Below are 11,586 nucleotides of genomic sequence, written 5' to 3' on the forward strand. Positions count from 1 at the left end.
GAAAAAAAGAAAAATATTGCTTTTAATTACTTTTAGCAAAACGGCAGTGTTAATTCCCCTTTTCTCCCCCTCCAGGCTAAAGTTTTCAAGCTAATCGTCTAGGTACCAAAGTAGGACCAGCATACCAAGATGTAAGTGGGACGCCTGTTCAAGAGCTTAAGTTTTAAGCAACTGGGCCTAAATATTTCAGAGCCCCACCCTAAGCAATTCAAATTACATCTTATTTTCCTCAAGAGGCAAGACTCTCATACGCTGGATACCTCTGGTCTTAAAAGCAAGATGGAACCTGGACAGGAGAAATCGTACACTGTACATGCTCAGACTGCCTTCCAGCCTTCTTTTTAAAGCCAGAAAAGCCTACAAATTACCTGGTGTGCTGCCCAATTTCTCTAAAAGATGCACAGTTATTACAGAGTCCAGGATCTAGGAAGGTAGTTTTCAAAGTTAGTGCTAACAGCGCACATGACTTTCTCTGTACAAATTTAGGCAACACTGGCTAGTCCCTTTAAGCTACCAGAGTATCCATAAAAGAAAGACAACCAAATTATACATTTTATTCACATTTATTTTTCGCTTTTAGTGTGCTCACAGAAAATTAGAACACCTTAAGCAGGAGTTTAATAGCAATTTTTGTAAGCAAAGTTACATTCCATCTCTAAGTCAAATTGGTCAAAGCTTCTCCAGTATTTACAAAAAACATGATAGACAAGATGCTACACAAAAAAAAACATTGCATCTGAAGAGTTTTCCTTTATTTTCAAAGACAACTGGAAAAGAAAGCAGTCTGCTGTAATCAAAAACATACCACAGTATAAACAGTAACCATTCCACTTATCACAGCTTGGTTGAGTTTAAAATTTGTGTTTAAAAGGTCCAAGATGACTGCAGTTTTACAAAAATGGGCAGGGTGGAAAGAGTTGCAAACTTCATGTGCTTCTGGATATCAAGATTTGTTTTTTTTTTTTTTTTTATACAATAGTCACAGTTAAAAACACCCTGCTGGTAATACATAATTACACTTTATTAAGGTCATAAACCAGCAATAAACAATAAAGCCTATACAACTTGTATTTCTACTTAATCACTGACTGATACAGCTAACATGAGATAAGTGAAAAGTTCCTATGGTTTAAATGAATTCCTAAGACTATGATCTCTTTATCTGGGTATTGATTTTTATTTTTATTTTTTTTTTCTCCTTTTTCCTTTCCTTCTTAATCAAGACTTGTAGTGTTGTAAACCTTATAGAACATCTGCCTCACAAAATACATCGTAATAACTTTCTTTTAAAAAAAAGACTAACCCCTTACATCATTTCTGGCGGGGCGCGCTCCCGGCAAGGGCTGCGCGCCCCGGGTTCCCCACTGCGGCCCCTGTCACTTCATTTGATATCCCTTATTGACCCACCCATCTCCTTCATATATGGGCATGTCCATAGACCGATCGGGAAAAGTTTTATAATATGAAGAGAGTTGCAAAGTATGAAAAAAAAAAAAAAAACAAAAAACAAACAACTGAAAAAAAACCAACAAACCCGAACCAACCAAAACAAAAACATTAATACTGATGAAAAAAAAAAAAAAGAAAGAAAAAAACAAACAAACTAAATATAGAGGGTGGGAGAGAAGGGCGGAGGGGGGCCCCCCTCCGCCCGTTGGAATGGCGGCAACACACAACGATTTGAGATGGGAGCTGCGAAATGAGGGGAGGAGAAAGGGGGAGGACGGGGGGGAAGGGGGAGGACGGGGGGGGGAGAAAAAAAAAAAACAAAACAAAAAAAAAGAAAAACGAGACATCTTTTAAATCAATCCCTGGTTGTAGACAAGTTCTCCGAGACCAGTACCTGGCACCACTCCAACAAACAAACAGGGGGGGAAGAAAAATGTCCGTCGGCGAGGGGCGGCGGCGGCGCTTACTCCGCCGACTCGGCGGCGGGTCCCTCCGGACTGCTCTCGGCGGGGGGCTCCTGCCGCGCCGCCGCCGCCTCCTCCGCGGGGGCCGCCTCCTGCTCGCCGCTGCCCGCCTCGCTCGTGGCGGCGCCGGCGCCCGCCGCCGCCGCCTCCTCCGCCTTCCCCTCCGCTGCCTGCTGCTGCTGCTGCGGCTGCTGCTCCTCCGCCGCCGCCGCCGCCGGGGTCTCTTCTCCCGCCGCCTTCTCGGGGGCGGCCTCGTCCGATTTGGCCTCCTGCGAGTCCCCCGCTTCCTCCTTCGCCCCCTCGGCGCTGCCGGCGGCGGCCGCGCAGGCCTCCTCGGCGGCGGCCTTGCCCTCCTCGCTGCCCGCCGCCTCGGGGGCCGCCGCCGCCGCCTCCTCCTTCCCGCCCTCCGCCGCCGCGGCGGCGCCGCCCTCGCTCTCGGCCCCCTCGCCGGCCTCCTTCTTGTTCTTCTTGAAGGAGAAGCCGCTGAGCTTAAAGGACTTCTTGAAGGAAAAGCGCTTCTTTTTTTTTTTCGGGGTCTCGCTGCTGGACGAGGGGGTCGCGCCCTCCTCAGTCTTGGGGGAGGCCTCGCCCTCCGCCGGGGAGGCCGGCTCGGTGCTCTCCGCCTCGGCCGCCTCCTTCTCGGAGGCGGGCTCCGACGAGGCCGCCTCCTCCTTGCCCGTCTCCTCGGCGGGCGCGCTGCCGTTGGCCTGCACCTCCTCCTTGCCCGCCTCCGCCGCCGCGGGGGAGGCGTCGCCGTTCACCTTCACGTGGCCGTTCTCCTGCAAGACAGCGACGGGCGTTACCGGCGGGGCCCATGAGGGGGGTGGTGGGAACAACAACAACGGGGCGCCGCCGCCCTCCCCGCCCAGCGGCCTTTCCTCGCCCGCGCTTGAAACCCCCGGGCCCTCCGCCGCCCCTCGCCGCCCGCGCCGGGCCGGGCCGGGCGCCCCCAGCGGCGGGCGGGACGGGCGGCGGCCCCTGCCGCCGCCAGAGGGCGCCGCGGCTCCACGAAGCGGCGGCGGCGGGGCCGCGCATCGCCCCCCTCCCGCCCCCGGCGCGCCCCGTCCAGCCGCGGCGGCGGCGCGGGGCGGGGATGGCGAACAAAGCTGGCCCGGCCCCGGCCTCCCCCCCCTTCCCCGCCCGCCGCCGCTGCCCCTCTCCGCCCGGGCGGTGCGGCGAGTCGCCCCCGTTCCTTCCCTCCCCCCCCCGACTTCGCCGTATTTGCATCTTTCAGGCTCCCGGAGCGCGGCTGCCTCTGCCCCGGGCGGCAGCTGCGGGGGCGGCGTGGGGTGGTGGGGGGTTGCCCGCCCGCAACGCCGCTGCTGCTGCGGGAGGCAGCGGGGGCACGGTCGGCCCGGCAGCCGGCTCACGCGTGGGGAGGGGTTGTGGGGTGACAGAAAGCCGTACCCCCCCCCCCCCACACACACACACCACCGGAGGATGCACGACCCCCCCCCCCCCCCACGGCGGAGCTGCGGCGGACGGGGCGGGCGGCGCGGCCCCGGCCCCGCCGAGCCCCCCAGCCCCGGCGGCTCCGTTTTGCCCCGGTACAACGCGGCCATCCTGCCGCCGGGAGAGGCGGTTCGGTTCGCCCCGGTCACCGAGCGTCTTCGGGAGAAGGCGGTGGTTAAAGCGGGCAGAAAAGCCGAGCGGTGTAAAGATCCTTTCCGTTTACGAGCCGTGGGGACACCACACCGTAATACACGAGGGATTTAAAAAAAAAAAAAAAAAAAAGGAAAAAAAAAACACAAAGGAGAAAAGATGTGCCCCCTCCCCCCCCCGCAAGAAAGATAAAAGAACGAATCGTTCAAAGCCGAGCCCGTTTAAAAAAAAAAAAAAAACAAACCACACATAAAAAATAAAGACATTATTCCTTTGCCTCGAGTCGCAAAGATAAAAGGATCGACCGTATTCTCCATTGAATGTGCCACTGGGGCATCAAAGGAAGAAGAATTAAACAGGATGCGAAAGAGAGTCCGTCGAAGTTGGCTTAAAAAAAGGAGTAGGTTTAATATTTTTTTTTAATATTTTTTTTTTTTTTTACCTGTCCATTCGCCTTGGATGGAGACGCAGCCACTGCTTCCCCAGGTTTCTCGGCGGAGGCTTCGCCCTTTGCAGCGGTCTTGGAGAACTGGGCACCCATGCTGTCTTATTCAACAAAGAAAACTCAACAGATCCAAAAGGAGGGGAAACAAAGAGCGTTGGGTTGGTATAAATACTGGGCGACCAGCAGCAGCAGCAACACACACACACACCAGAGGGGAAAAAAAAAGAGAAGAGAGAACAGAACCGATTATAATGCACTCCTTTTAAAAAATTTAAAGTTGAAGAGATCAAAAAGCAGCAGCACAGGAGGGAGGGGAAAAAAAGGGAGGAAAAAGTCGAGCGCAAAAAAAAAAAAAAAAAAAAAAGGAGCCCAAGTTTAGTAAAAAGAAGTAATAAAAAATCCCAGATTTGTAGCCGTACTGTAGACAAGGAGAAAATGGAGAAATCTCCCTGGTTGCTAATAAGATGCGGAGTCCAACGCCCAAGTGCACAGATGAATGGGCTTCCCGAGCGGTGACGGCAGCCCTCCGCCCGGCGCCGGCCAATCGCCGCCGCGCCACACAAAGGGGGGCGGGGCCTGGCCGCCCGGCGAACAATGGAGCCGCGATGGCAGCGGTTTGAAATCAGCCCCCGGCCGATAATGAATGTGCCGCTCCGGCGCGGCGCGGGCGGGCGCGCGGAGCCCCGCGCCGGGGAGCGAACAAAACACCCCGATAAAGCGGAGCGGGCGGGCGGGGACAATGGTGGGGCGAGGGGCGTGCGGGCGAGGGCGAGTGCGAGCCCGGAGTGTGAGTGTGAGTCCGAGTCCGTCCCGGCCCCGCCGCCCGCCCCCGCCCGCTGCCGCCGTGAGAGAGCAACAGATAGAGAGTGAGTGTGTGTGTGTGTGTGTGTGTGTGTGTGTGTGTGTGTGTAGCCCGGGGCGGGGGGAGAGGGAAGGAGGGGATTAGCTGCCTTTTCTGTTGTGGTGTGGTTTGTTTTTTTTTTTTTTTTCTTCCTTCTCCCCTTTGCTTTTTTTTTTTTTTTTCTCTTTTCTTCCCTGGGTTTAATTGGTCGCGATTGTTAAATCGCCCCCAATTTGGAAGGTATTTGAACCACGTAGATCGGGTTTCGCCAAACGAGATCACGAGTCGAAATTAGTAGGTCTGTAGGCCAGATGTTGCGAACGCGAAAGCAGCGGCGGCAGGAGCCGCTGCCGAAGCAGAAACGGACCCCTCCCCCATAGCGATATTGGCTTGGAATAAAATATTTTGTGATTAGCCTACGGCTCTAATTAAATTCTGCTGTCTGATTATTCCTGATTTGTGTTTTTAAAGTATTTTCTGAGGCGGTGACCCATTTCAAGATTACGTTTCCACGCACTCAAGGAGGGGGCGAAGCGACATTATCAGGGAAACGTTTGGCTTTCCCAAACACTGGCCCCGAATGTGTATTTACGTTGAATTTAAACCCTCGAAGAAGATGTAACCCGAAACTAAGGCACGCGAATTAACGGTGATCCCGAGCGCTTAGCAGCCATGGGGTGGGTGCGATATCACGGATCCGATTGATTTTCTTTCCCGCGGGAGGAGGGGGGGGCGGGTAGTGCGGGGACCCGACTGGCTCCCCCCGCCGTGCGATGCGGGAAAGGCTGGTCCAGACCCCCCTTCCCCAGAAACCCCCACCCCCTTTTAAGGAGCAGAAACGAGCGTCAGAACCATCGTTTCCCAAACTCGGGTAATCTCCTCCAAACGCCTCTTGTTTATAAACAAGGATGTTAAAATTATCCCGATGAGGAAGGGCTGCGGAGCGAGGAGGCTCGGCCCCGCCGCCCACCTTCCCTCCCTCCCTCCCTCCTTCCCCCCTCCCTCTCTCTCTCTCCCCGCGGATTACCCGGGGCTGGCGGGGCCGGGGGGGGGCTTTGTGCGGCCGCCGCCGCCGCCTTTCGGTAACCCCGTCGAGGGCAGCCGGTTATTTGCAACCGCACAAGGGAATATTTCGTTTCTCGGGGGCAAAAGGGACATATGTTTGTTTGGGTTTTTTTTTTTTTTGGGGGGGGGGGGGGGGAAGGGAGGGAGGAGGGGAGATGGAGCCTCTCCCTCCCTCCCCCGCCGCCGAGAGCCGCCGCTCCCTTTGTCTCGGCCGCCGCCCGCCCCGCCGAGCCCGGCCCAGCGGCCTCCCGCTCCTCCCCCCAGCCCCCCCCCCCGCGTACCCCGCACCGCCAACACCCGCAACCCCCCGGGCCCGGCCGCCGGCCCCACCGGGGTGAACGCCCACGGCCGGGCGGGGGTGCCGGTGGGGCCGCCGCCGCGCCCCGGGGCTCCCTCGGCGGGGCCGCGCCGCCGGGCGGTTTCCCTGGCGACGGGCGGGGGACGGCGGGGGCTCCGCGGCGGGGCCGGGAGCGGGGTGGCGGCGGGGGCGGCTCTGCCCGACCCGGCGTCACCTGCGGCCGCGGCGAGCCTGGGCTGGGCTGGGCTGGGCTGGGCTCGGTGGGGCCGGGGCCGGGAGCCGCTCGGCGGGGGTCCCTCGGCTGCCGCCCGCCCCGGGGGTGCGTGGGGGGAGCGGTGCGCAGCACAGAGGGCACCGGCGGCAGAAGGGGATGGAGAGAGCTGCGGAGGGCTCACCTTGCGGCGTGACGGCGGCGCGACCGTGGGGGCACGGACAGCCGGACAGCTTCCTTCTTCGTGATCCTCCTCCGCTTCCCAAGGGGACTTCCACGCGTAGTGCTTTCTCTCCTCCTTTTAACGTGGATATTAAGCAAATCGTGATTTTGTTCTTGTTATTTTGGGTTGGGTGTTTTTTTTTTTTTTCTCTCTTTTTTCTTTTTTTACACTGGTTGATATCACCTGAGAAGACCCGCTGGAAGATCATGACAGGACTTCACAATCAGTATCAGAAGTCATCTATCCACCTCGCACGGGTATACGCAGTTTCACCTGCACGGGCACATGAGGTTTTACTTTCCACCGTAGCTACATGTGAATTTCAGAGTAGTGTCACTGAAAAATTGCAGAGTGTCTGTGGGAGTTTTGATGGTGTATGCTTTGCATTATGCTTTTGATATGTTTTTCAATGTTTTGTTTTGGTGGTTTTTTGTTTTTTTTTTTTTTTTTTTTCTCAATGTTGCTTTACAACTTTAAAAGGAAAGGAAAAAGAAAAAGCCTTTACTGATGTTAATCTAGATGTTTAGTTCCACAAGTTCTTCTATAGAGTCTCTGGACGAGCAGGGAATTTGGACTATACGTACACTCTCTGTGTCAGTTCCAGTGCACCACAACCTGGACAGCTATCTCTGCTTTCTAACCCAAACCCTTGAAGATGAGGTTCAAATACAAGCTTTAACCCCTTGACTGACCTTTTGAGCCCACCAGTTACCAGGCTGCTCCTTGTCACACCACACCTTTAAGCGCCAAGCAAACAGTTACGCTGGAGGGGAGATTCCTCATTCTTAAACTTGCACTTTACTTAAGTTCCTGATCTTTTCATCTCCTTCCAAGGGGGGGGGGGGGGGGGGGGGGAGGTTGGAGAAAGAAAAGAGAAAAAAAACCAAACAACCAAACCCCAAACAATCGCTCGATTGGTGTTTTGCAGCAGGACTAATCACATATGAATGTGAAAATACCAATTTTCTACAGTGCCTTCCACACAAAAAGTTGTTGCAGCATTTCTTTGGCAGGAACAAGGATGTACTGGTGTAAAGGTGCTTATATATCAGCTGTTGGAGATTCAGTGTCTGAAAAAAAGTGGTACCATTGTAAGGAGTATTTGTGTTAGGGCTTTTACCACAATAGCTGTGTCAGCAAAAAATCATATCCCCCCATGTGGCATGGGTGATGATATTTCTAAGAACATGACAGCCATGACTGAGAGACAGCTCTGAGGAGGCCAAAAATGAACAAGAGACAGGGCTGGGGAGCTGTTTTCAGGGGGGCAGCAGGATTCACCTCCCCTAGCTCCGCTAAAGGTTAAGGGTCCCACCACAGCCAAATTCCTGATTTCTAATTGTATGTTGCACCCACCAGATGAAATTGCCTTTTCTTACAGTACTTCCAAAGTGTCACTCCTCTCAGCACATTTTGCCTGTGATTATATTCATCCTCTACCTTTTGGGAAGGGAAAAGACCGAGGTGTGGACTGATGGAATGGTTTGTACAGTGTTGCCCAGTCAATCAGCATCGCGGCTGGCTCAGAGTTACTGATGCTCAGCTGTGACTTCATGATCATTAATACTGAACCTGTGCCTCACAACTACGATTTTGACTGGGAATAATCACAAACCTTTCTGTCAAGCTAGCCAGGTATAAGCGTGGTATATAGTGCTTATGTCAACTTTACATTGACCTTCTGTGAGGAGGCTAGAAAAAAAGCCGCTAGCTTTCAGCCTGAGAGCAGCTGAGGCAAAGTTGCCCCTGCAAAGTGTTTGGCCACAATGGGAACAACAGCTGAATGTGGTGCCACACTCTGGGTTATGTGGCTACAGAAATCCTGACCTTACATCAGGTCTTTCGAAACGGCAATTTGCCACCTTGTGAAAGCATGACTTCTGACTCCTGTAACCGCTGTCCAACCTCCCGTCTCACTAACACCCAGCTTTTAATTATCCCCCCCCCCCCCCCCCGTATAAACATTCCTTTTCGTCCCTTCCTGCAAGGCAGGTAAATGAAATGTTAGTTTCATTTGACAGTCCAGGAAAAGGCGAAAGTGGCTAAATAGCAGCTCCCTGCCAGTATGGCAGCTGCTGTCCAGTCACGAAATCACGGAGTTTTCAGAGTTGGAAGGGACCTCTAGAGATCATCTAGTCCAACTCCCCTGCCAAAGCAGGATTGCCCAGAGCACATCACTCAGGACTGCATCCAGGCGGGTCTTGAAAAGCTCCAGAGAAGGGGACTCCACAACCTCCCTGGGCAGCCTGTGCCAGTGCTCTGTCACCCTTGCCATAAAGAAGTTTTTCCGTGTATTTGAACGGAACTTCCTATGTTCTAACTTGTGCCCATTACCCCTCGTCCTGTCACTGGGAACCATTGAAAAGAGCCTGGCTCCATCCTCCTTCAACCCACCCTTGAGATACTTGTATGCCATGATAAGGTCTCCCCTCAGCCTTCTCTTCTCCAGGCTAAAGAGTCCCAGCTCTCTCAGCCTTTCCTCATAAGGCAGATGCTCCAAGCCCTTAATCATCTTAGTTGCCCTTCGCTGGACTCGCTCCAGCAGTTCCCTGTCCCTCTTGAACTGGGGAGCCCAAAACTGGACACAGTATTCCAGTTGTGGCCTCACCAGTGCAGAGTAGAGGGGGAGAATGACCTCCCTTGACCTACTGGCCACACTCTTCCCTATGCAGCCCAGGATTCCATTGGCCTTTTTGGTGACAAGGGCACATTGCTGGGCCATGGATAATTTACTGTCTACCACGACCCCCAGATCCTTCTCCTCAGAACTACAGTCCCAAGAAAACCCATCACTGATGTTCACCCTCAGCTAAGGCAAAGGCACTATCGTAAACGTGTTTTAGCTCCTGTTAAATTTTGAAACTTTTAAAAACATGTCCTAACTTGCCACGTGTAGATGGGACACAAATGTATTTTAACACGTTTGCTGGCAAATGCACTAAAATGCAACACACCCTGTCAACACTAAGAATTTGAAAACATGTTAATTAAAAGTTTTCACTGACACTTTTTTTTTTTTTTTTTTTTTAAATACACCTTTATCCTCGTCCAGACAAGCCTTTAAAGAAAGTGAATCTAAGAGCGGTTTTGGGAGCTGGAATCCAGTGTTTACAGAAATCCCAAAACAGTGTGTGCTTTCTGGTGTTCCTGTTGTGCCTCTCCCCTGGGCTATCTGAGCTCTGGGGAGGCACTGGGAAGCCTCCTTGTGTGCTGGGGTGCACGGAGACCTTTCCTCTGTGTAGGGAGGGCAGCAAGCAAAACAAAAACAATATAAAATTTACTCTGAGACATAATGTTCCCTGTATGCCAATCTACCCCAAAGCCCTTTCTCTCCTGTCCTTGTCATTATGGAGAAACAGTGTAACTCATGCATAGGAAAGAAAACATCTTGCTTTCCCAGGAACTGTCAGGCTGGGACAGTGAGGGAATTTCATTCTTGTTATAATCTGTATATACTTTACAATAATGAGAGAACAAGACAGTATGGTCTGAATAATGTTAAAAGTTTCAAGTTCTAAAACTAAGTTCAGATTTGTGGAACAGTTGCATCTTTTCCTGTTTCCGATAAATGAGTATTTCATAATGTCCTAATCAGTGCTGAGATTTCTTACTGACACAGCACTTCAGTTTCTTCAAGCTTTACTCCAGTTTGGTGCAATGCTATCGAAAGCTTTTAACCTTTATGTCACTCACAACTATTACAAGCCCTTTACTAATATTTGCCAAGCTTTTATTAACTGAATACATTCAACAAAGTTTGTTAAATAGGATCCAGAATGTTTGAATGTCCGGTGTGCTGGGAAATAGAAAACTTAACAAAGCTTATATATTTTAAAAGTGTCACACAATTTGTCTTTCTCATATCTAATTAAAAAAAAAAAAAATCTGTTAACCAACTAGATAACCAGCCTCCAGTAATGAGGATGGTTACTTCTGGGGAAAAAAAAAAACAAAACCAAAAACCCAACAAAAACCAAAACCCCAAACCCCCCCAAAAGACCCACAAACTAAAATCAAGAAAAAGAAAAACTGACAACAAACCCAACCCAAACCAAACAAAAATTCCTTAGATCATACAAAAGCAAAACCACTCCAGTAAATCTCAAGCCCCTCCCTTAAGAGTAATCACAGCGAGAAACAACAACACACGGGGAAGGTGCAAATACAGTATTTAATGACTGGTCCCTGCTATATGCTGGTTCTGCTTTAAAGAACCACATCGCAGTGGCAAAAGATGGGCATTGGGGCTCCACTGCATTAAGCAGTGCATGGACAAACAAGTGGATCTAGTAGCCCTGCAGCAGGGAATTGTAAATATTTTATGCCCATCGGTTCTAAGGATAAATGCTGCTCTGACTGTAGTTCCCCCAAAGTTTTACCCAGGCTAAGTCTAGGCAGCAGCAGTCCTTTGCTCCCTTCGTTCCTGTGCTCTGGCCCTACGGCTCCACTCCCTCCATTGTGCGTGTCCTGGCTTTCCTCTGCCCTCCTGATAAGCCATTTTAGAGAGCTAAACCAGCAGAAAACTATTCTTTCTCTCTTCCTCCCCCCTCCCCTTTTTGAGGGGGGAAAGGTAGTTTCCTGCTGGTTTAGCTTCTGTAACTCTTGGTATGGCCAGACAAGTAGCAGCGATGACAAGCAGGTGATAACCCGATTTGGCATAAAGTTAAGCTGTGGTTCCAACGTCATTTGCTTCAGCAGCACCGCTGCCTCACACAGTCCCCCCTCTCCGCAGCTTCTGCTCGCTCCCATTGTCACGGTCCTCCTTCAATTCTGCTGGGAGGAGTGATCTGAGTAAAAAACGCCTGATAGCCAGGTATTCATTAGAATGGCACTGATAGGTGATACCTCGTCAAGTTTTTTTTTGGAAGACCACGTGTGCTTTAATGACAAGTGGTTTGCATCATGTGGCTACAGAGTTTTTGATGAACGAGCCAGCCTGGCTCTTATGAAATCCAGGGGGTGGGGGGGACGACAGACACGAGACTTAA

General features: G+C 51.9%; 1 protein-coding gene across 2 annotated transcripts; it reads right to left on the bottom strand.

Moving 5' to 3' along the window:
- Positions 1 to 1,728: 1,728 nt before the first annotated feature.
- MARCKS (myristoylated alanine rich protein kinase C substrate) lies at positions 1,729 to 4,517 on the bottom strand. 2 transcript variants are annotated; one of them, XM_082480284.1, is made up of 3 exons: positions 4,380 to 4,517; positions 3,958 to 4,131; positions 1,729 to 2,692 (listed from the first exon to the last, which is right to left on the bottom strand). In XM_082480284.1, exons 2-3 carry the CDS (start codon positions 4,054 to 4,056, stop codon positions 1,913 to 1,915), a joined length of 879 nt encoding a protein of 292 aa, XP_082336410.1. In that variant the 5' UTR covers positions 4,057 to 4,131; positions 4,380 to 4,517; the 3' UTR covers positions 1,729 to 1,912. The 2 variants fall into 2 exon arrangements, with proteins under 2 accessions (XP_082336410.1, XP_082336409.1); XM_082480283.1 differs by having other exon boundaries at positions 3,958 to 4,517.
- Between the last annotated feature and the right edge of the window lie 7,069 nt (positions 4,518 to 11,586).

Source organism: Vanellus vanellus (genome assembly GCF_965231255.1).
Source record: "Vanellus vanellus genome assembly, chromosome: 3".
NCBI lineage: Eukaryota > Metazoa > Chordata > Aves > Charadriiformes > Charadriidae > Vanellus > Vanellus vanellus.